Genomic DNA, 25,704 nt, shown 5'->3' with positions numbered 1-25,704 from the left:
AAGACCTGATTGGAAAGTAGGCAAATGGAAATAATGAATATTGACAGTTTTAGGTTGAGAAGGAGAATGTATAATAGTTGAAGTGGTATGATCTTATACAGTGTGTTTGTTTGTTTGTTTGTTTTGGATGAGAGTTTTGAGCAAATTTTAGCCATGGGGAGGAAACCAGTTAATAGAAAGATAAAGGAGATACTGAAGCCAGAGTACTTACTTATTGGAGGAAAATCTCTGAAGATTAGAGGAGATTTTAAAGGGGAGAATGGGTGAATAGTGGGGCCAGAGCCCCTTTTTGGGGCAACTAAAGGGACACCAGTAAGTATGGATATAATGTAGATAAGATATGTGAGTGTGGGCAGAAGGTGAGTGGAGGAAGGTCCACATGATGCTGAGACACAGTTTGGAATCAACCATGATATCTATCCTATCTCATAAAGAGGGAATATGCTAATTGACCCTCATGCTGTAACAAAGATGGTGGCACCCACAGCCAATAAGGAAGGAATATGCTAATTGACTGTCACACCCTCAAATATGGTGGCACCCACAACCAATAAGGAGGGAATATGGTAATTGACTGCCACGCCCTCAAAGATGGCGACACCCACAGCCACAAGATGGCGGTGCCCAGTCCCCTCAGCCCCGTTGGGGCGGCAGGCGGGACCGGCCACTCTGCATGCCTGCCTCCAGAGTCCCCCAGTCCCCTCATTCCCCCTGCCGCCCAGGGCCAGCCTGAGGTGCAGGCAAGCCTCAGATGGCGGCTGCCCAGCTGCCCAGGGCTGGCCCGAGGCACAGGTAACCAGGGCTGGCTGAGGCTTGCACTGCCAGCAGTGGCAGCAGCAGAGGTGTGATGGGGGCGTCGCCCCCCCCCCGATCGCCGGGTCACCTCCCGCCCCTGAGGGCTCCCAGACTGTGAGAGGGGGCAGGCCGGCTGAGGGACACCCCCTCCAGTGCATGAATTTTCAAGCACCGGGCCTCTAGTAAGAAAATAAGAACAAGAATGAATTGAAGAATAGGTTTAAGAGTTGTGTTCTGAAACCTCCCTCCCAACCCCATTCTTGTTTGTGCATGTTTGCTGGTGTGTATCATGAGAGAGATCAATGCAAAGTATTGGAGGAAAATAGAGTGTGATTTCAGTCTAGCTTTGAGCTCAGAAAAGGGAAGAGGATATCTTTTAACTAGGCTTCAAATGATGGAAAGTTTAACATGCAAATAACTAAATTTAGGTAACATTTATTAAGTGCCCACTAAGTGCAAAACACCATTAACTGCCAGATACATGAAGATGACTAGCATGGTCCCTTCCTCATGAGGAGTTTACGTTCTAAAGGTGAGACATACACAAAAAGTAACAACAATACAGTGTGGTAAGGACTGTTATAGAGGTTTGTAGGTAGTGGTACAGGATCAGAGATGAATAAGAAATTCATTATGCTTAGGTTGAGAAGGTCAGGGGAAACCACAGGGAAAAGGAAGAAGCGTGTTCTGGAGAGAATGTCAAGTTGGCGTTTTTCCTCTGTACTTGGCCAGTTTGGGTTTTTAATGTGATGACCAAGGGAAACAAGGAAATGTTTTCAAAAGGGGGCAAAATGCATACCTCAAAAGAGAACCTAATAACATTTATGTTTGTCCTTGGCAAAATTACAGAGCAAGTTGTTTGTAAGCATTTGGAAAAGACAGTGGTAACAGCTAAGACTAAGGCATGCTAACCAAACGTCATTTCCTAATTAGATTGACTTGTAAATTAGGACATAGCTTCCCAACTCATCAGTGGGTTCTTGACTGTGTCAGAGCATTTTCTCTCAACCCTAGAGTAGCCAGAGCCCTGGAGCAGTTGCCTCTTGCTTCAAATAGCTTCCTTCTTTTACTCAATGTACCGTTTGTCCCAGAGTGCCAAACAAATATTACCTTTGTGTGCCATTTTATGAAACAGAGAGGAACACTCTTGACACCATGAGCTGAGTAATAATTCAGCCAGGTAAAGTCATAACTGTTTGAGGAGTAAGGCCCCAAGTATTAATCAAGAGTCAGTTTTAGAAGGCAGTCTCTAATGCCATGCCACAAAGCTTTTATTGCCCATAGCCCTAACCTCAACATATTTATCAGCAACTTGGATGAAAACATGAGAGGCATATTTATCATATTCAAGGATAATAAAATGCTGAACAGGGTAGGGATAGATAAAACAGTAGGTGAATTGATTAAAAAACCGCCCTAGCCGGTTTTGCTCAGTGGATAGAGCATTGGCCTGTGGACTGAGGGGTTCCGGGTTCGGTTCCAGCCAAGGGCACATGCCAGGGTTGTGGGCTCGATCCCCCGTGGGGGACATGCAGGAGGCAGCCGATCAATGATTCTCTCTCATCGATGTTTCTTTCTATCTCTCCCTCTCCCTTCCTCTCTGAAATAAAGAAATATATATTTAAAAGAAAAAAAAACCAAAAGAGCAAAACCAATTGGATGAAGTTTAATATAACCAGCATTACAATTCAGCTTTTAAAAAACAACTCTAAATTATTAGCTGTATATAAGCATTGTATAAAACAAAATTGATAACTAAAAAACATTTCTGTTAATATTTCAGAGAACAAATATGATTATCTTCCAACTACTGTGAATGTGTGCTCAGAACTAGTGAAGCTGGTTTTCTGTGTGCTTGTGTCGTTCTGGGTTATAAAGAAAGGTGAGTCTCGAAGCAATACTATATACATGTTAAAAATCACAGAATCAAAAAATTTTAGAAGTGGCAGGCAGGAACATTTTATATCATTTAGCCCATTAAATTCATATATGAGGATGCTAAAATACAAACATAATTATGGTTATCTGTGTTATTCAGGTGAAGAAATGGGCTCAGAGAAAAGTCTTACGCAGTTATGGGTAGGAGGGCAGAGCCAGGATTCCAACCCACGTTTTCTACTGTCCTGTCCGTTGCTTTCCCTTGTAGCTTGTTCTTGTAGTGGGTCATACAGTGAGTTAGTTATTATTCGAATTCAGGATTTTTTAAAATTACTCTTGTCTGACTTAGTATGTAGCACATTACAAAGACATCCCCTTTTCCATCAGCAAAGGTAGTATAGTGCATTGGAGTCAGGGAGACTGTTTTTAGGACAGATTATTTTAACTTTTCTGAACTCCAGTTTCATCAACTATCAAATAAGGACATTAATTCTTACTCAAATTGGAAGTATCTAGCTTTTTGTGGCTCTTTAATATGTGTTTATTCTTCACATGCACTTCCCAATTAATGAGCCTTTGCTCTCTTTATTACTTTGATCTGCCTTCCCATATGAGGTAAACAGAATTTATTAAAGGGCTTGTACAAGAAGATGACTTGTCACACTCAAGGATTTCAGTCTGTGCAGTTTCCAGTTAGTGGAATATATTTCTTAATCTCATGAAATGCATTATTTACAGAGCTTAAACTTAAATTTTCTTTTTATTTTATATTCTTTCTGTTACAGTACCATCCAAAGTTTTTGAAAATCTAGAAATGGGACAATAACTCATACTAGGATTAGTAAAAGTTAATTTTTTCTACTTCCCTAGATATAATTTTTCACCTAAAAACTCCCTTTCCTGATCCCCCATTTTTAGGGAAATAGGGAATAGGGTGGGGAATACCAGTATACCAGCCTGAAAGCTTGATTTTTTTTTTCTTTTAATTTGTTGATCTCTTGGTTTTATGCTCTCAGAGTACTATGAGAAACACAAGAGTATCCTCAGTTGCCTTAAGTGATACTTATATTTCAAGTTAACAGATACTTATATTTCAAGTTAATCCTAAAGTGTTCCTAATTGTCAGTGATGATACACAGTGGTGGGGTGCAGAAAGACAGCATGCAATGAAATTCTATATTGTCTTTGATTTAATAAGGATACTAGTCATTTATGAAAGCAAGTTCATAAAGCCTCTTTTAAAGAATTTTGTTAAAAAGCAAATACAATTTACTGTCTATAAAAATAATGGACATTCTCCTCAAGCTCATTTATTTATTGCTCTATTTCTTTCTTTAGAAAATCATCAGAGTAGAAACTTGAAATGTGCTTCCTGGAGGGAGTTCTTTAATTTCATGAAGTGGTCCATTCCAGCCTTTCTTTATTTCCTGGATAATTTGATTGTCTTCTATATCCTTTCCTATCTTCAACCTGTAAGTAAACATGACAAAGAAAATAGCATTGGGAAAACACAGAGAAATGAATTTCAGGGCTAATTTTTTAAAAATCATTTCCCGTGGCATTGTTAGTTTCTCATTGCCCTCCCTGGCCTTCCAGAGGTTTGACCAGAATCATCTGAGTATTGACTTACCAATCTGCTTGCCAGATGCTATCACTTGTTAAAGTTTGCTGTATTAAACTGCCATGACTAGTCAAGAGTTGCTCCCTGGCCAGTGAAACTAGATCCATCTCTCTTTGTGTAACCTTAACCAATCTGCCTGTTTTCTGAGCCAGCCCATGAACACCAGCCTCTAAAATTAATCTCAGCATCCAGGTCCTCCACAGAGACTTAACTTAGGAAAGTATACATTCAGTACTCTGCTCTTTCTTACACCTGCATTAATGTAGTTTATACTAGAGGCCCAGTGCATGAATTCAACCATGGGAGGTTGGCCGGCAGGCCCCGATCTAGTTGTGTAGATATGTTGAGGTAGCGGCAAGCAAAGATCACAGACAGAGTGCCCCAAAACAGCCTGAACACCAGCTACTCTCTGAAATGGAATTACAGCTCTACTTTGCTGCCCACTCCCAGGCATCCTCACTCTCCCTGGGGTGGAGTTGCTGACAGACAGACAGGTCTTCTATCCTACGTCAGCCACACCTTTTCTCGAGGCTCCGCCCCCAAGCTTGAAAAGGCACAAGGCAGAGCTAGAAGTGGCTGACAGGGCAGAAGGGTGAGCACCCACACATGTGGTGGCAGAGGTAAGATGGCAGTGGTGCTTACTTTACGTCTTTGCAGTTAGGCAGCTGCCTTGCCCCTTCTGCCCCCACGGAGCTGCTACTCTGTCATGATCAGCATCGGGGTTGCTCTCCTACTACAGGCTTCCTAGACCCAGATTCTCCAGTGCCCGGAGCCTTAGCCAGAGGGAGGGACCAGCCAGGGGAGGGACCGTGGAAGGTTTGCTGTGGAGTGCACTGACCACCAGGGGGCAGCTCCTGTGTTGAGCGTCTGCCCCCTGGTGGTCAGTGCGCATCATAGCAACTGGTCATTCTGTCATAATGGTCGCTTTGGCTTTTATATATACATAGATATATTTTTGGTATGATTTTATTTTTGTTAGTCCTCTCTTTTAACCAACAAGTACTTTAAGGGTAGAGATTGTATCCTCTTGACTCTAAACTGATAATAAAACTTGACTCTAAACTTGACTCTAAACTATCTATAACTGATAATACTAGGAATATTTCTTATCTCTATAGGCATTCTCCAGGCCAATTTACAGAACCATTAATAATCAAACTTAAAATTTGGCCTCCTGCTCTTACCTATTACTCAGTTTGGGTCGTGTGTGTGTGTGTTCTCCTAATGTTTTATAAAATGAAGATTTCTGTTGCCATTGTTGCCAAAATGTGTTACAAGTTGTAAAGAATAAGTTCGGGGATTTCTATCATAAATAGTATTTTTATTGGTTCTAGTCTTCTATGTGAAGTCTCTTAAATATAGCCAAATTAGTTTGTGAGTGGCATGAAAAAGAGGGATCAATAGAACACAGTAGTAGAAAACAGGAGTTTGATTCTTTTGTACAATTTAGAAGCTATGTAACTAGGCAAGCCCCAACTGCTCTAAGAGTCAGTTGCCCACCTGTAAAAGAGAATAATATTATCACACCACCTGTGCTGGGTGATCACCTGAAGTTCTTTTCAGCTCTGTGATCCATATTGTTATTATTACTAAGTGTCCATTTCATCTAAATTGTGTCCTCTCCTAAATTCGTGCTTCCACTTTCTCAGATCTGAGAATTCCTGTACCCAAAGACATAATTATTCACATTCAATCCTACCTAATAAAAGAGTAATATGCAAATTGACCATGCCTTCGCTACACCCATAAGCCACGCCCACCAGCCAATCAGGAGCAAATATGCAAATAAACCCAACCAAGATGGCTGCAGCCACAGAGAGCAGGAGGGAGGCTTGGGTTTCCCCGGCAACAGAGGAAGACATGCTTTCCGCCTGCCCTTGCCGGCCTAGGCCTCCACTCAAGGCTACAAAGTTTTAATTATAGAAGGTAAACAAATCCAAACAGAAATGGCGGCAGCCACTGAGCTGGAAAGATCGGGAGGCAAGGGTTGCCCCCGGCAATGGAGGAAGCTAAGCTTCTGCAGCCCTAGCCAGCCCAGGCCTCCGCTTAAGGCTACAAAGTTTCAATTATAGAAGATACATAAGTCCCAACAGAAATGGCTGCATCCACAGAGCGAGCAGAAGGCTTGGCTCCGCTCCAGCTACAAAGTTTCAATTGTAGAAGGTAAATAAATTCCAGATACCAAGGCCTCCGCTTGGGTCACCAGGGGGCATGGCTGACCTGCAAACCACCACAGGCCCCTCACTCAGGCCGCCCCACGCCCCAAGGGAACCCCCACCCTGATCCAGGACACCCTTCAGGGCAAACCAGCTGACCCTCACCTGTGCACCAGGCCTCTATCCTATCTAATAAAAGGGTAATATGCAGATTGACCATCACTCCAACACACAATATGGCTGCCCCCATGTGGTCAAAGATCCTTCCCCCATGTGGACAAAAGATGGCCACCACAAGATGGCCAGCAGGGGAGGGCAGTTGGGAGGCCCCAGGCCTGCAAGGGAGGGCAGTTGGAGGCAATCAACCCTGCAGGGGAGGGCAGTTAGGGGTGACCAGGCTGGCAGAGGAGGGAAGTTGGGGGCAAACAGGCTGGCAGGGGAGCAGTTAGGCATCAATCAGTCTGGCAGCGGAGTGGTTAGGGGTGATCAGGCTGGCAGGCAGAAGCGGTTAGGGGCAATCAGGAAGGCAGGCAGGCGAGCAGTTGGAAGCCAGCAGTCCTGGATTGTGAGAGGGATGTCCGACTGCAGTCGGACATCCCTCGAGAGGTCCCAGATTGGAGAGGGTGCAAGCTGGGCTGAGGGACAACCCCCCCCCCCCGTGCACGAATTTTGTGCATCGGGCCTCTAGTAAGTATATATTTGTTGTATTTTATTTGTATCCAATAGATTAGGTTCTTAAATTCATATCCATTCCCTGCATCCCCAGTACCAAAGTAAGATTATAATTTCCTGTTTTTTTCTTCCAAGTTACTGCTTTGCTCTTCCTTCCTGATTGTGTAAAACCACAAATGTTACAAAATAAATCACATGGGATATTCTGTGCATTGCTGTGCCCAAGTCTAATTGGAAAGAATTAGAGATGAATTGAAGTTTGGGAGCAAAGAGTTCTTGCGATTTGTTTATTCTGTACTATTGCATAGAAGGAGTTTTCAGAATTCATCAGGCCAGCCAGGATGCTTGGTTAGTGCATTTGCACTGCCGGTATTGTGACTGATCAGAGCCACCACTTCCCCACTCTTACCAGCCACTTTCTTCATCTCCTCTTAACTAGCGGTTCACAAGCATTTGTCTACAGAGGAGGACACTGAGAAAACAAAATAGTCCCATAAAAATTCAATAGAAAAACAACAATGTTGTATTCTTGAAATTTTTGTTAATTGTTATTGGATTTACTCTTATTTCTTTAATTCAGCTTCATATTAGCTTGTTATAAAAGATTATTGATATGCTGGAGTTTGATCATTTTAAAGTGACAACAAGGAGGAAGTCAGGGTGAACTAAATCAGTAGGATTTGTTTTTTAATATTATTAATATTGTCAGGTCCAATTATGAGGGGCAGTGATGAAATTTCATACTTTCTTGGCCAAAATGTATACATGTTCAGATTAATAGTCTCATGTGAAATGTGGCTGAATTTACAAAAAGAGACCTTTATGAAATTTGGCTAACACATTTCTAAGTTTTTAAAACAATGTGAATAAATCCAAATGACCATTAGATATGAGTTTGGTAGTAAATCATTGGTATTGGGTCATTGTAGTTTAACCAAGAAAATGGATTCAGTTTCTACAACAGGTATGATGCTTAAAAATCTCATCCCAATTAACTTAATGTATAAATGGGCCTAACATATTCTGTCTTTTCTCTATCCATAGAAACAGTATTGAAAGTCTATAAAGCATTCTGAGAACTTTAAAAAGTATGCTTTAGAAGCATGGTAACTGTTATTTCAGACCCAAACCTTTAGAATTTATAAGTATTTCTAAATCTGCACATACAGATTATTTACACAGGCATTTTCTGAATTTCAACACATTTTGAAAGCGTGTACAATAATTTGATCATATCTGCATAAATTTAACAAGCAATAAAAATGGAATTTAATCCTGTAGTGAAATAGCTGCCCTAATAACCCCTCTAGTTTTTGACCAAAAAGCTTTTCTTGTCAGGTGAGCCACCGAGCTGGGAGATTTCTGAGGTTAGTACTTTATTTGGATTGTAACTCTATATCTTCTTTCTTTCTAGGCCATGGCTGTTATCTTCTCAAATTTTAGCATTATAACAACGGCTCTTCTATTCAGGATAGTATTGAAGTAAGTAACTTGTTGTGAAAGCATATGTGGTATTTTAAAACGGCACTGCCTTGTTTCAGGTGATATACCCAGAGCACTGAACCCTCCGGTTCCCAAGGCCAGGATTTTATTCTTAACTAGAGGCCTGGTGCACGAATTCGTGCACAGGTGGGGTACCTCGGGGTGGCCCGTGGGGATTGGGCCCCAACTCACATCCCAGGCTTGCAGCCCCAGCTTGCACCCCCAGCCTCACAGCCCTGCCTGGCACCCAGTCGCTGCCTGGCGCTGCCCCCTCACCTGTTCCACCATCCTGCCTGCAGGGCAGTCAGTCAGGGCCACCTCCCACCCCCCACCTCCCCACTGCCGGTCGCCCTCTGCAGGGCAGTCTGTGGGGCAATCGGCCCCCACTCACACCCGCCTTGGCCTGGTGCCGCCTGCTCACCTGCTCCTCCATCCCACTGTGGTCCCGCTCTCATCAGGACCGGCAGTGCCTCCATTGCCGCCCGCTGCCAGCGCTGCATCGCCGACACCCACCATGTTCCGCTCCACCCCCTGGTGGTCAGCGCATATCAGCGAGTGGTCGAACTCCTGGTCGAACAATTTGCATACTAGGCTTTTATGATATAGGATTGGCTCTGTGTGTTGGCAAGTTGCTTAACCCACCTAGAAAACAGCTCCACTGCTAGCCTGTCTGAATCCTCTGTGATTCCATGTTTCAAATGTTTTTTTTCTTAGCATCTCAAAAAAAAAAGATAATTGATGGGGTCATGAGTATTTTAATTTTTAGTGCCAGATTTTCAACAAATAATTCCCGAGATGTTTTTGTTTGTTTTGTTTTGTTTTGTTTTGTTTGCAGAATCTATATTACAGTACTAGGGAACCAAGAAGTTCTTAAAATTAATATACGTTTGTTATTTGTTGTTTGGAGATGATAAAGATTAACAAATTCTTTGTTAAACTACTTGAGATGAGTACATGATTTAAGTTCTAACTGGCAGAGTATTTGCATGAGAAATCAAATTAATACAAATGATAGATTTTTAAACTTCAAATTTCTATCACCAGTCTTTCCTATCTCCAGGAAGACCTTTGGGTAAAATTAAAACATTTTCAACTAAATAGGCTCTGCTGCCAAGCAAAGGTCAGAATGTTCTAAGGTGGAATGGGGTCTGGGCACTTAACTCAAGTTTGATTTGTTATTTAATGATGATTATGATAAAAAGACAATTTACTTCTCGTTATATTTTTTGTAATTGTTTAATTTTGCATTCACTTTTCCTTTTTAATTTCTTATTTCTCAGTGCGCTATGTCATAGGATGTTTTCATAATTTATATGTACAGATGATGAATGGCTTGTTGCATAGGCACTTAGTAAATATTTCTTGAATCCATGATGCCTTCAGTACATAAATTGCATAAAATGCTTAAAAGATTTTCTTTTATCTTGAGGAAACGTTAGATTTAATAATTGATGTAAGAGATAGAAAAAAATGAAGATTTTATGTCTTCCGATTTAAATCAGTACACTGAAGTTTGCTTTTGCTTCTTATTTATGAACTAGAGGCCTGGTGCATGAAATTCACGCACGGGGTGGGGGGGTTGTCCCTCAGCCCACCCTGCACCCTCTCCAATCTGGAACCCCTCGAGGGATGTCTGACTGCCAGATCCTAAACGGGCCCGATCCTATCGGGATCAAGCCTAAACGGGCAGTCAGACATCCCTCTCACAATTCAGGAATGCTGGCTACCAACTGCTTGCCTGCCTGCCTTCCTGATTGCCCCTAACCGCTTCTGCCTGCCAGCCTGATCACCCCCTAACCACTCCCCTGCCAGCCTGATTGATGCCTAACTGCTCCCCTGCCAGCCTGATTGCCCCTAACTGCCCTCCCCTGCTGGCCTGGTTACCCCTAACTGCCCTCCCCTGAAGGCCTGGTCACCCCTAACTGCCTTCCCCTGCAGGCATGGTCACCCCTAACTGCCCTCCACTGCAGGTCTGGTCCCCCCCAACCACCCTCCCCTGCAGGCCTGGTTCCCCCTAACTGCTCTCCCCTGCCGGCCTGGGTCCCCCCCCAACTGCCCTTCCCTGCAGGCCCGTTGCCCCCAACTTCCCTCCTCTGCCAGCCTGGTCACCCCTAACTGCCCTCCCTTGCAGGCTTAATCGCCCCCAACTGCCCTCCCTTGCAGGCCTGGTCCCTCCCAACTGCCCTCCCCTGCTGGCCATCTTGTGGTGGCCATCTTGTGTCCACATGAGGGCAGCCATCTTGTGTGTTGGAGTGATGGTCAATTTGCATATTACTCCTTTATTAGATAGGAATTTTTTCACTTTATTAATGAATTATGAAAATAATTCAATAAGCATATTAAAGAATGCTGTTCTAAAACATTTTAAAATCTTTAAAGTCAACATGAAAATCACTTTGAAGGATAAAAAGTTAGCTTCTGAGAAAATATATAAGCAATAATATTTTTATGTTGATTCCTATAATAAAATTATAGATGCATTTCCTTCCATAAGGGACAAAAACTTGGCTCTGACACAATAAAAGGTTCACTATTTAATAAGGGAGCAAAAGTCTCAAAAACGTGTGTTTTTTTAAGTAATATTTTTCCTCTGAAATGATAGTTTATGAGTAAGTTATTAAATAATACACTAGAGACCCAGCACATGAAATCGTGCCCAGGTAGGGTTCCTAGGCCTAGCCTGCGATCAGGGCCATCTTCCGCCTGCTCACCAGTTCCCAGTCCCGCTCCACTGTCACCAATCCCAGTTCCCACGTGGTTCCCTGTTCGCCATCCTGCAATCAGAGCCTGTAGGCAGGGGGGAGGGACCAAGAGGTCGGCCGTTCCACCCATTAGCCAGTCCCCAGTCCCGCCGCTACCCACCCTGGTTCCCTGTTCGCCATCCTGCGATCGGAGCCTGTCGGCCAGGGGGATGGGGGGGAGGGACTGAGAGGTGATCAATGCACCTCATAGCGACTGGTCAAGCGGTCGTTCTGGTCGTTACGCTGTTATGGTCGCTGGGCTTTTATTATATAGGATAATATGTATTATATCGATGCGCCATGTCAAAATTACATCGATTTAAAACTAAATTTGCCAAAGAGAAGATATAAAGTATGTATTGCCTAATTTGAAATTGGCCAGTAGTTTGACTCCAGAGCCTGAGCTCTGAGGCCAACGTGGGGGTCCACTTAGAAAGACCTTACCTACCCAGAAGTGATTCAGCTACCCTGTAGGCAGTGGGGGCAGGGAGGCTCTCGGCCGGGCAGTGATGAGAAAACACTTGACTCAGGGCCATGTGCTGCACTGAGGGCCTTTCCTCCCTATTTTGACTGAATCCCACATTGACCCCATGAGGCAGGTATAGTCATTGCCCCTGTTCATCAGTAGATTCATCTCAAGCTGCCTCTGTGCTTGGAGCCCAGAATTGAAGTGATTGGGTAGTTCCCTTTGACTGTAGAGGGGAGAGTGTCTGGATTGGACAAGGCTGGGGGCAGAGGAACCAACTGGAAATGAGCTGCCCCTTTTCATGCAGAGAGTGCCACCACCATGGGCAAAGGTGGGCCTGTTAAATTTTTAAGCATGTAACAATTTATGTTAACACAGTTCATTCTTAATGTAACCAAATCCAAATCTATGCTAGAAACTGTGTTTGCTTTTAATACTATGAAATATAATAATATTAATTGTATTATTGCTAGTTTTATTAAAAATTAACATTGTTATAAACAAATTTAAAATACTTTTTTCACATTTTTACCTCTTGATATTCAGAGCAGTAATACTGATTCTTAGATATGTGTTTGCTTTGCAGTTAATATCTCTGTTTTAATTCCTTGAAAGTTACTTATATTAAAGAAACAATTTTTAAAAGTACTCAATTTTTTATTATTTCCTCAAGCATTAACTTAGTTCTCAGTGCATCATAGTTTGACTGATTCACAACAGCACTGAAGCTACTCTGAAGTACAGCTAAAATATAATAGTAAATCTAATACTGTCTTTTATGAGAATACCTTTTAAGAATTTTCTATTATTACATTTTAATATCAACTTTATTTTGTTCTATTTTGATAGTTTTGTTGTTGGTGGTGTATATCTGTCTGTTTTTCTCTGTTTAATCTATTCTGTGTCTCATTTGATGGTCTCTTGCCCTCGGCAATAAAATTTTAACCCAAGAGTGGCAGCTTGAGTCCTATCACAAATTCTTAATTTGTTTTTCATAAATAACTCATATTTCATTTAGAATATTATAGCTCCTGTCTTATACTTCACTCTAGTAGAGCCATCAAATACCCTTCCCATACAGATAAAGAATATAAGGCTACAATGGGAATTTGCTTTTGTTTTCATTGTCTGTGGAGGTTTCATGGAGGAAGATGCATGATAGGATTGGCTCAGTGGAAAGATAAAAACTTTACCACGATGGTCTGAGTCATTGGATTAATGCTGTGTTGAGCACATGAGTTGGAAAGGAAAGGAGATGCAATCTAATGAAAGAAACAAGGCATTTCAAGGCATTTGTTACTCCCCATTACCAGAAAGGAGTTGTGATACCTTACAATAAACACATATATACCATACACAGGGCAATTGCAGGAAAAATGAAAAGGTCACAAGGAATGTAGAGAAGGAAAAGTAATTCAGAGGACCGGCAAGGGGCTTTGAGGTAGTTATTCCAACTTTAGTTTGTTCAGATTTCCAGAAGGTTTGTGGTGGTGAACTGCCATGTTAGCTGAAACTTAAATTAACTGATTTGTCCTCATGTAAATTTTAAGAGACAAATCAACAGGGCCTGGGAGTAAAGAATCAGATCTCATTGCAATGAATTTTTATGTAAAGCAAAATTTTTTCAACTGCTAGTTTATATCCAGCCATGTTATTAAGTATAACATTATAATTGTAACTCTATACGTATATAATATTTTGGTACTGTCAAAAGAGTTTAAAAAGGAATATTAGTCCAATTCTGTTACAACTCCTTTCAATTCTTTGGAATGAGTTGTGATAGAATCTGACCCATATCTGTGTCCCAGGAACTTGACCAAGCTCACATAGTTTGTTCTTCACTAATTAATTCAATGGAGGGACATTTGGTTTTCTCCCTTGTCAGATAGTAAAATCACCCATGATATGTCTATTGTCTGTGGACACTGGGAGTCCTTTGACATTAGTTTATAAGAAGCCTCCAGCATAACTCAGGGTTTTATTTTTGAACTTAAAAATGTGCTTTTGAGATTGGGCTAAGAAGTGATTTTGAAGCAGGTATTTGAGTGAGTAAGGAAAAGCAGAGGATGGTTGAGTTCATTTTATTTTTCCAAGTGATGTTCAGGCCATGTCCTCTCGCAGCCTTGACTGGAGTCAGAGGATTGTCAGAACTGCTGGCAGCCAGTTCCAGAGCAAGAGACAAAAATGGTCTTTGTCTTTGACACAAAGCTCTATGTCATTGCAAAGCTGCTGCTGTTCAAATGACTTTATATTCCTGGACCCACCTTTCCCGTCTGTGTCATTTTCTCTTACATTTTCACACCTCATTAAACTGTGGAACTGTTGCTATCAGAGGAAGTAGTTGGACCCCTAAGATTCTCTCACTAAGACTACTGAGTGTTCATTCTTTGTCTTTTAAAACAACTCAGGGAAAGGAAATTGCAGCAGAGATGAATTGTTTGAAAATAGCCCTTTGCTGACTCACCAAAGTTGTGTAAGAATGACTCCTGCGATCTAGTCTGTTACCTGTCTACATGCGGGATGCACTGTTGTTTTTCTGTGAACCTTTCCTTCCAGAGACAATTTATAAAAATAACCATAAGGCTCAAGTTTAGAAATCTAACAGCTTTGCCCTTTTGTGTATAGAATCATGAAATATTAACAGCTGGATTCTGTAAGCATCACTTCTTAGATCACATCCTCATTTTATTGGAAAAATATGCTCTGGGGATATAAAGTGACACCCAAATCACACAGCCCAAACTTGTGTTTCAACTCGTTATTTTCTCGCTGCTTCATTTCTCTTTATAACTCTGGAGAGAGCAAGTGCCTTTAGCACACCTGCTTGAGAGTCTGCAGAGTGAGTTCTTGCGCACAATCCTAAGAGACAGTGCCTGTGTCTTCCCTGGGTTTTGTCCATGTGGAAGTGTTGTTATAAATAAGAGTTGGCTATTAAGTCATATAATTGACATATAACATTAGTTTCAGGTGTACAACATAAAGATTATCTATACCAGTGGTCGGCAAAGTGCGGCTCGCGAGCCACATGTGTCTCTTTGGCCCATTGAGTGTGGCTCTTCCACAAAATGCCATGTGTGGGCGCGCACATACAGTGCAATTGAAACTTCATAGCCCATGCGCAGAAGTCGGTTTTCAGCTTGCAAAAGAAATTTCAATCGTTGTACTGTTGGTATTTGGCTCTGTTGACTAATGAGTTTGCCGACCACTGATCTATACTAATAAAAGTTTAATATGCAAATTGATCAAGATGCCCTCACAGTAATGACCGAACTGAGCAGGCTGCATGGGGCATCTATACTAATAAAAGGTAATATGAAAATTGGTCAGGACGCCCTCACAGTAACGACAGAAGAGCAGGCCGTGATCGTCACTGATTGGTCAGTGTCAGGACAGGAAAAAAAGAAAAAGAAAAAGAATATAAGGCTACACTGGTAGGAAAAAATAAGTCTGGTGACTAATGCAAGAATTATTTGAAAAAATTCAAAAGTGAAAAAAGGGAAAATATTGCTATCCAAATGTCTTACTGTCTTTTCTAGAAAAAAACCCCATTTAATATATAGATTTGTTCTTTGAAGTATAGAAGACATTGGTTCAAAGTGGAAACTGGCAGCAGGCCTCAAAGCCTTACTGATTTGCTCTTAAAGCTTGGCAAAGCTGTATAAACTTGTTTGTTTAGGTTTTAGTAAATAATTTCCACATGAACATTGAAATTTGGGGGAGGGAGGGCAAAAGATAACTAAGACCGGCACTTATTTTCACCTAAAGAATGTATATGTATCTCTGATTTCTTTAAGGAGAAGTTATGGAAAAAAATATTTAAAAACACATCTTGAAACATGATGAATGTCTTAGAAGTCATGGTAAAGTTTACTCTCTGAACCAGCAGAGAAATAAAAGTACAGCTCAGTAAACAAGCCTTTCTCCAAAATCATTCATTTGATAAATCTTTTTATAATTTATCATTATAAATCTGCCTCTGGTTGCTCTATTTGTGCTACTAAGAAACATGTTATATATAGCTTTTTGTAAAAACAATTATGTAAATCTTTCCACTTAATTATTTTCATGTTCTGCCTTGGTTTACTACCACCAAATATGGTAGTAAATGCCCTGATATAATTTTGATTTAATTGTTGACTTTCCCCTCAGTTAGTTAAAGGGCAACTCAAAGTAAGGAATTATTTTTAAAAAATACATGCTTTAAACAATTTAACTTAAGATATGTAATATTCATTCTTTTGATTGAAAGCTAATGTCTTTCCTTTGAGTGTGTGTAGGGTTTGTAATTGGTGTTCTTTGGCTTCTTTCTTGGTTGAACCTATATTTGTTATTTCTGGTTTTAGTTTGTTTAAAGTGGAGCAAGTCAGTAAAAGTACTTTTAAAGTAGATTCTTCTAGTTTTTTATTATTTACTACCTAATTACAACATAAGCTCAGCTATACCTAAACCACAGGTAGTTTTCTTATCTTGTGATTTCCCTTTAATTTTCTTAAATCATTCAACTTAGTTTTCATAAAGACAGCAGTTCTTTTCTTTACTCATAATTTATCATTTATGTAACCATTAAAATATGTCATTACAATAATGAGGTCACCTGGCAAAAAATACATTTAGAAACAGAGATTGTGAGCAAACAGTTCACTTGGGAACAGAGGCCCTCAGGTAGAGCATTCCTCTGGCTGCAAGTGTTCAACTTTGAGCATCAATCTGGATATTTTACTGGGGCAGTAGAGAGATGAGTTGAGTTTCTACTAAATTGCATCTACTAAATTGAGGAGCAAACTCTTCATAAACAATCAGTCATCACTTGTACTAGTAAGAGCACAAATTCTCAGCTGACTTTACAGGATAATTTATTCAGCATTATTTTATTTGCTAAAAACCTATTTTCAGCCTAATCCTTATTTTTATCTTCCCAAGAAAGTTACCTTGAATGAGTAATTATTTGCAGTAAGTACTATTTAGCTTGTTTAGGGCTTTGTTTCCTTAGATTCTTTTTTCTCAAGGTCAGTGTTAGTGCAAAATCTATAGCTGTCAGAATTGAAAACTTCTAAAGGAACTGTAGATCATTGCCTCATTTTTCTTTCTTTTTTAACTTTATTTTTATTGTTGACACTTTACAGATATCCCCGTTTTCCCACCTCTACCCAGCCCCGACACTCCTTCCCTCTGGCACCCACCACACTGTTGTTTATGTCTATGGGTTATGCATTTATGTCCTTTGACTACTTAGTTTCTTTAATCAGTTTTGTTATACATCATCTGTTTTAATATACAGTTTGGTAATAATATTTTTTTATAAATTGAGCATCTATTTTTTATCCTGTATTTTCTTTTTCCATTTGATTTGCTTTCTACAACTTAATGCCTACCAGCTGCATCTTCAGAAATATGTGTGGCTAGTTCAGTTTCTGGCCTCATGGCATAGGCCTATATTAGCCTTGCCACTAAGTGATTGATCTGGTTATTTGAGAGTATATACACAAGAAGACATGATCGTGTACACAGGTGTGCTGCTATCTAGGCTGGTCTGTGCACTTAGCAGTCTTATAGCATGAAGCTCTATGGAAACATTGGTGAAATCAGGCACATCTTCATATATACACACTTGGAATAATTATAAAGTTAGTGTTTATTAAAATACATTTCATTTTCAAAATGTAATATTCATTGACATTGTGTGTATACATATATAGATAGATAGATACTAGAGGCCCGGTGCACGAAATTTGTGCACTCGGGGTGGGAGTCCCTCAGCTCGGCCTGTGCCCTCTTGCAGTCCAGGAGCCCTCAGGGGATGTTCGACTGATGGCTTAGGCTCACGTCCTCGGCAAGCGGGCCTAAGCTGGCAGTGGGACATCCTTAGCGCTGTCGCAGAGGCGGGAGAGGCTCCTGCCACTGCTGTTTTGCTCACCACCCGTGAGCCCAGCTTCTGGCTGAGTGGTGCTCCCGCTGTAGGAGCGCACTGACCACCAGGTGGCAGATCCTGCATTGAGCAGGATCGGGCTGAAACTGGCTCTCCGACATCCCCTGAGGGGTCCTGGATTCAAGAGGGCACAGGCCAGGCCGAGGGACCCCACCAGTGCATGATCGGGGCTGAGGAGGGACCGCGAGAGGGCTCCAGGGCGTGTCTGGCCCGTCTCACTCAGTCCTGATTGGCCGGACCCCAGCAGCAAGCTAACCTACCATTCAACTGTCTTCCCCCTGGTAGTCAGTGCACGGTGTAGCAAGCAGTTGAGCAGCCTTAGCATATCATTAGCATATTACACTTTGATTGGTTGAATGGATGATTGGATGACCGGACACTTAGCATATTAGACTTTTATTATATAGGATAGATTAGATATAGATATAGATAGATATAGCTATAGATATAGATATAGATATAGATATAGATAGATATAGATATAGATATAGATATAGATAGATATATCTTGAGCACTCTAAATGACTTAAGAGATACATTGGTCCAGAAGGAAGACATACAAACCATGGCTCAGATCTTCTCCTTGCCCTTTCATAAATGCATGACCTTAAGGAAGTTGAAGTCAGTTAACTTCTCAGAATATTCATTGTTTCCTCCTATAAGGACATTGCTTGACCCATGGTCGATGCTCAATAATGCTCCAAAATTCTTATAACTTCTAATTCCTACCTCTAACTTTATACTTCTGCCTTTGCTTATGTTATTCTCTTGTTTCCCCACTCTGGTGTCCCTCTCATTCATCTGACTAATCCTAATCCATCTTCAAACCTGAAGATGTTCTTTCCCCCAGAGGCCTCCCTGATTACCCCAACCTGAATCCGTTACTCCTCTTTATTTATTCAACATCGTACATTCTTGTTGCCTTTGCGTAGACTTATCCCTCTGCCTGGATATACACCAACTCCCTTTTCACATGGCAAATTCCGTTATTTTTCATCTTTCCACTCAAGTGTCATTTTTCTTTGAAGCAATAGCTGACACCGTTATAGACTCAACTGTTCCTTCCTCAATGTACCCCAGGTGTTCTGTGTATCACTTATCACACATTATATTGTCATCATTTAGTTTCATGGCTCTTTACCTTTTAAAAGTATAAATTCCTCGGGTGTGGACATCAAGTTTTTATCTTCCCAGGGTGCCTGCCACATAGGTGCTTATTAAATGTCTTTTAAACTGAATAAATCCATAAAACAGAATAACAATGTATGCCTTTCATATATCACAAGTTTGTTGTTAGGCAAAATAATGCATTGTTAAAACTTTGTAAAATTAAATACTAAAAAATATATTTTCCTTACCTTATCAAGCAGTGGTTTGCTATAAAATGCTATATGATTATTAGGTCATGGATCTGGGAGCCAACTTCCTTACATCTTTTTTGGATCATGAATACCTTTGAAATTTGACAGAATTTGAAGGGTATTCTAGGGCTGGGGGAAGACTGAGAATTCACCTAGATAGAGCATTTGGCACATTGCAAAGATTCACATATCTAAATTTCGTCACATTCTGGTTCATGAAAACCAGGTTGAGACTCTCTTCTACAGTTTACTATATACTAAGTTAAAAAGTTATTGTTCTAAAGTTTCAAGATAGGTCTGGAGGTAGAAAGGAGGCTTAGTTAAACCTCTAGGCTCAAAGGAAACTTAAAATGAGGCAGAATGACTTAAAGGTCTTACGGAATGTTTATTAAGAAAGTGAATTAAAATAATCAACTTTAAGAAGCAGAGACACTAACTTGAATTGTGGGAAATTCTGGCAAAAACTGGGTATAGTTTATTCAACCAAGTACTTAAGTGTCTGAGTTTTCAGCAGAAACAGTTGATATGGGAGGGGGCAAAAACCCTGTAGTAAAAATCTTATTTTTCCTCTTTGAACAGGAGACATCTAAACTGGATACAATGGGCTTCCCTCCTCATTCTATTTTTGTGTATTGTGGCCCTTACTGCTGGGACCAAAACATCGCAGCATAACCTAGCAGGACATGGATTTCACCACGACGCCTTCTTCAGCCCATCCAATTCCTGCCTTGTTTTCAGAAGTGAGTGTCCCAGAAAAGAAAATTGCACAGCGAAAGAGTGGACTTTTTCTGACTCTAAGTGGAACACCACAGTCAGGGTTTTCAGTCACATTCGTCTCGGCTTAGGCCATGTCCTTATTATAGTCCAGTGTTTTACTTCTTCAATGGCCAATATCTATAGTGAAAAGATATTGAAGGAGGGGAAGCAGCTCACTGAAAATATCTTCATACAGAACAGCAAACTCTATTTCTTTGGCATTCTTTTTAATGGGCTGACCCTGGGCCTTCAGAGCAGTAACCGTGATCAGATTAAGAACTGTGGGTTTTTCTATGGCCACAATGCATTTTCAATAGCCCTTATTTTTATAACTGCATTCCAGGGCCTCTCGGTGGCTTTTATTCTGAAGTTTTTGGATAACATGTTCCATGTCTTGATGGCCCAGGTCACCACTGTCATTATCACAACAGTGTCTGTCCTGGTCTTTGACTTCAGGCCCTCTTTGGAGTTTTTCTTAGAAGCCCCATCAGCTCTTCTGGCCGTATTTATTTATAATGCCAGCAAGTCCCAAGATATGGAATATCGACCTAGGCAAGAAAGAATCCGAGATCTAAGTGGCCGTCTTTGGGAGCGCTCCAGTGGGGTAAGTTTGTAAAGATACTGCTTTTTGTCTGTCCTTCCCGAATTCAAAGCATGGTGACACAAGAATAGAAATAGGATCAGTGCTGATTTATCAAAGGATGTGTCAGATCTCTTGACTTTAAAAAAATTATTCAACAAACATTGTTTGGTCTCCTTGTGTGCAAGGGCTCATGATGATGCTGTCACAGGTCTAGAAAAAATATAAATCACGCTCTCAAGAACCTTATGCACTAGTTGTATTAGAATATTATAGAGTCACAGAATTGGAAGGTTCCTCACAGGTTACCTTATTAGTCTCCCTAATTTTACAAGTGAAGAAGTAAACTCAGGCTAAATGCGATACTAAGTGAAAGAACTGGTACTAAACCCATGAGGTCTGACTCCTCCCTCATTACCTTTCCACTCCACCATTGTTGGGGGAATAAGCCTTCTTCATAAGAAAAGTTCAACATTATTAAGTCTTACTAAATAAAAGTAGAAAACCTGGCTCCTTAATTTTCCCTGTAGTTTTTCATAAAACTGTGCCAGATAGGCAGACATTATTTATCTCACTAGGGCAGTGATTTTCAAAAGGAACCTATAAGAGAAAAAAATTTCTAGAAAAATACTTGTGCAGTTATTCTGAGTTAAGTATTATTTTGCCAGTTACTTATTGTTTTAGGAGGGTCTGTCAGCCATGTTATTAGCAAATTAATAATCTTTTGGAGACTCAAGGAGTTAAATATTTGTTATAAATAAAAGATGAAATAGATTCATCAATCTTGTTTTAAGTTTACAATTTTCATGAACACTAAATATGAAATACTTATTCCTGACAAAGAATGAAAAAAAATAATCTCTCTTATTTGAGTTCGTGGTGGTGCTTTCTTCAGTATTGCCTCTGAAGTGGTGATACAACAGGTTATCCGGATGAAAAAATTAGAATCTTGGGTCCCAAATGCCCTGATATCAGCCAGAAATAGATTCAGAAGTCATGTGTCCTTTTCCAGTGGTCTGGTAACACTCTTTGCTGTACTTTTTAGGTAAAAGAATATCAGTTTAGGTAACAAGGCCTAGTTTTATCTTTCCAATCTTTAGTCATTTGCCTTCAAGACCAGCAGAGGGTGCTCCAATTGTGCTAAGATTAACTGAAATTCAAGTACTGAGCTTTATTTCAGTTTTTCATGGTCTATTATACATCTACAATTAACTTTCCAAGAACTTCAGTATTTATTTAACTTCCTTTGACCATATTATATTAAATAAAATCCGTGATTTCTGAGTGAGCTTTCTCCTTGGTAATCATTAAAAACACTACATTTCTAGTTTTGTTTTAATTAATCTCTGATTTTATGGGGTTTTTGTTTTGTTTTTAGGATGGAGAAGAACTGGAAAGACTTACCAAACCCAAGAATGCCATTGAGTCAGATGAAGATACTTTCTAATTGGTACTCAAATAGGTGGCAGGTTTCACAACCTTGTTTTCAATTTTCTGCATGTGTAATATTTATCTTTTCACTTTGATAAAACAAGAATATTTCCAAAGTATTCTTTGCATATATCTAACTACTCCCTAAACAGTTTTTTCCAAGGCTTAGAGTACACAAAGGCCAGAAAGGTCTAAGGAACTGACATGAGAGTAATAGTATGGAAACTGCATTAATGGCCTAGAAATTGATAAATCAATAAGAAATATTCACAGATTATTTTCCTTGTTGTCCAAGGTTTCAAAAACCTTGTAATAATCATAGCAGCTGTGCCCGATAAATATACAAACACAGATTAGTTTGCCAGATTTTAATAATTATGTAGTCCTACTCTGTTGCCAGAGTCTTCACTTTTTTTATCATTATGAACATCACCTCAGTTGCCCCTTGAATTTTGAGGCCCTTGAAGCTACACATTTTGTAATTAAAAAGAAACATGACTTTCTAAAAAAAATTTGTTGAAAGACTGCCATCTGGCTACAACATTGATTTGAGTTTAATGTAGTCTATGCTAAATGTTTTACCAAACAAGCAATTTTTTAGAAACAAAATCTCAGAATTTTAATTTTTAGGAATTCAGGGTTTTTAGGGATTATCTTTTTATATTCAACATAAATAAGCTTCAATGTAGGTGAAAATTGATTCCTAGTCACCAGTTATCACTTGTATTTTAAATCATTAAGCCATGTGTGTGTGTTTTTCCTCAGATTGACCTTATTATTCTTGGATTATTATAGTTTGGAGAACTAAGAAGAAGCCATTTCATTTTATTAGCTATTAATCAGAAGTTAAGATAATTATATATCATATCCGCTTCCTGAGAGTGGAGATACTGGCTTCAGAATCATACCAGATGAGAGTTCCTTTGAAAAGGGTCACTTTGTAGACAAATGATTTTTGCTTAAATATGAATAGTATTACTTTGAAAAGAGGAAGACCAATAATAAAGCACTGTATAGTAATAATATTTCACATTTCAAGTGCATGTTATTTTTCAACATTTTTGCATGCAGCCAATTGACTCTGAGGTAGTGATAGATAATTTAAAAAAATAAGACAAGTGACTTGCCCACAGTCATGCAGCTGGATGGTGATGGGATAAAAGTTAACTTTAGCTAAAAGGCCAGTGTGTTTACAGAGCCGGACACTGAATGTGAACCTTACAGTATCATTTTCATGCGGTTGATTCATCTCTTCTTTCCCCTAATTTTTATACAGATGAATGTAGATAATACTATTATATAATCCATCTGTGATGTGCAGAATAATATGACTGGCAAGAGTTGGTAGAAATTTATAAATAAAATAATTATTAAACCTATGTCTTGTGTGCCACTCTGTCATATGAGGTGGGATGCGGAGTGCTTTTAATTTCAAAAAACGAGTGAGGCAGAGACCCAAACGACTTTTAAAACTTTCTATTTCAGTATATCTTGACTTCAGAAAATAGCAAAACTGTTTGCCTTATCATACGCATTCCCGTCAGAGTTGTAGAACAGGAAGATTACATTATTATAACAACTTTAGAGGTAAGAGAAATCAGGTATAGGAAGACCTCACTTTAAGGAAATAAAGCATACAAAAACATCGTATGGAACAAATAAAATTACAATATTATTTGCAAAGGTATTACCTACAGAATATATTACATAAAATATTGCACTAATTCTGGAGCTTGATTTTCTTATTTACAACTAGAGGCCCGGTGCATGAAAATTCATGCACTGGAGGGGTGTCTCTCAGCCTGGCCTACCCCCTCTCACAGTCCGGGAGCCCTTAGGGTCGGGAGGTGACCCGGCGATCAGGGTAAGACGATGCCCCATCACACCTCTGCTGCTGCCACTGCCGGCAGCACAAGCCTCAGCCAGCCCTGGTTACCTGAGCCTCGGGCCAGCCCTGGGCGGTTGGGCAGCCGACATCTGAGACTTGCCTGGCTGCGTGCCTGCTGCCCCAGCAGGGCTGAGGGGACTGGGCACCGCCATCTTGTGGCTGTGGGCACCACCATCTTTGAGGGCGTGGCAGTCAATTAGCATCTTCCCTCTTTATTAGATAGGATTACTTTTTTTCAACCTCTTTTTCATAAAGTATCTGTTGCCCAAAGTGTAAATGTACATAAGAGATAGAGAAAGAGCTGGAGCTGAAATGTGAAGTTTCGATGTGGGTACTTTTCAGGAGTACTTAGCACTACTGGTTTAAAAGGAGAATAACTGGAAGGTGAGAAGTCTAGAAACCATATCCATTTCAGGTGCTCCTGGTGTCAAGTGTGTAACCTAGGGAGAACAATTGTCACGTGGAGAACATAGATTTCTTTCCTATCCTAAAGAACCAAACTACAGTGAAAGTTACAGGGTGATGGTTCTTCTTTCCTTATATGGAAGGCTATTCCTGACAAATGATACTTTTCAGCAGAAAAAGCCTTCCTGGAGAGTAGAGAGTAATAAATTCTCTATCACTGAATTTTCTAGGGAAAGGTTGTGTCATTAAAATGTTTTAGGAGACATACTTCTTGGTATAGAAGTTGGAATGATTTCTATCGTCCCTTCCTATTTTTAGATTCTCGTCTAAGTTTAAGATTTACAACTAGTACTAAATCTACTTCCTTCGTAGTTTCTGAATAGCCTTTGGTTGGACCACAGGTGTGGCCTGCAGTGACCTGGTTCCAGTTCCGTCATTGGTCCTAGAACCAACCTTCTATCCAGCAATGTGCCTCATCTTGAGGGGAAGCAGGATGTGACTGGAAAGGTGGCTTAGACCCAGGGTCCCAAATCCTTGGTCAGCCGCCTCCTGCTGCCATAGGTTTTCAAGCTCCATGTGCAGATGAGAGTCTCGGGGCAGAATTACTTTCTTTATAACTCTAAGGCAGTTGCCTCTGAACCTCCAAGTGGAAGCCCATTGTTTGTGAGCTGGAGTAGGCTGTGAAGCCCCAGGGACTCCTTTGTCTCTTGCACAGACCCAACAGGGGGCAGATGCTCAACGCAGGAGTGGCCAAGCTGTGGTGACTTGGCAGCTGTAGTTCTCGGGTGACGCACCCAGAACCAGAGAGGAAGGAGCCCTCTTGCAATCCAGGACCCCTCCAGGGATGTTGGAGAGCCGGTTTTGGCCCAATCTCCATAGGCCGGGCCGAGGGACCCCACCAGTGCACAAATCCGTGCACTGGACCTCTAGTTTAATTATGTCCTGAATTTTCCCCTTAAACTTACCATTCTCGTGTGGAGAAGAGGCAGAGAAAGTCACACTGGAAGGAGTGCTGTTTTCCTTCTCTAAAGCCTAAGCAGATTTCCTGAAATTGAGTAACTTACAGGCAGTCCTCTGGTTATGTCGGACTCGGCGTACATCGTTTCATAGTTACATTGCCATCGCCCATTTATTTATATAAAAAAAAGTTCCGCCATTTCGACATATGTACATATGTGCTTTATGTTTTTTATTATTAATTTGCCACAAGTAAAGGTCAGGAATTGTTATCTTTCTTTTACATTTTTTTACTGTTTCACTTCATTACTGCTGTGTATGTGCTCCATGTGAGTGACGTAGGTGCTTATGTAGGTGGGTTCCGACTTACGGCGAAAATCGCGTTATGTCGCGCCGTAGGAACAGATCTCTGACATAACCTGAGGATCTACTATATATCCCTCCTTGAAAGGAAAAAAAATATTCTCACAAATCTCAGTGTTGACCTTTTTCCTACTTTACAGTTATTTAAATTCATACACACATAGTATAAAATACAAACTTCTTATCACTTTTCTATGAAAACCAACACAAATTTAAAAATAAAATA

General features: G+C 40.4%; 1 protein-coding gene across 9 annotated transcripts in view; it reads left to right on the top strand.

The window, feature by feature from the left end:
• SLC35A5 (solute carrier family 35 member A5) overlaps positions 1-23,097 on the top strand; it is a 28,654-nt gene extending 5,557 nt beyond the window's left edge. For 3 of the 9 annotated variants that reach the window (XM_054713981.1, XM_054713980.1, XM_054713982.1), the window contains 5 exons: positions 2,579-2,677; positions 4,012-4,145; positions 8,537-8,604; positions 19,678-20,458; positions 21,813-23,097. In XM_054713981.1, the coding sequence (XP_054569956.1) occupies positions 2,579-2,677; positions 4,012-4,145; positions 8,537-8,604; positions 19,678-20,458; positions 21,813-21,881 (1,151 nt within the window). In that variant the 3' untranslated portion in view covers positions 21,882-23,097. Of the gene's footprint in view, positions 1-2,578; positions 2,678-4,011; positions 4,146-8,536; positions 8,605-19,677; positions 20,459-21,812 lie in introns of those variants that run through there. The other 6 variants (XM_054713985.1, XM_054713983.1, XM_028153294.2 and 3 more) reach the window with 5 other exon arrangements.
• The last annotated feature ends 2,607 nt before the right edge of the window (positions 23,098-25,704 follow it).

This window comes from Eptesicus fuscus, chromosome 3 (assembly GCF_027574615.1).
Source record: "Eptesicus fuscus isolate TK198812 chromosome 3, DD_ASM_mEF_20220401, whole genome shotgun sequence".
NCBI lineage: Eukaryota > Metazoa > Chordata > Mammalia > Chiroptera > Vespertilionidae > Eptesicus > Eptesicus fuscus.
The sequence above is the reverse complement of the archived record's forward strand: the minus strand, read 5'-3'. Positions and strand labels throughout refer to the sequence as shown.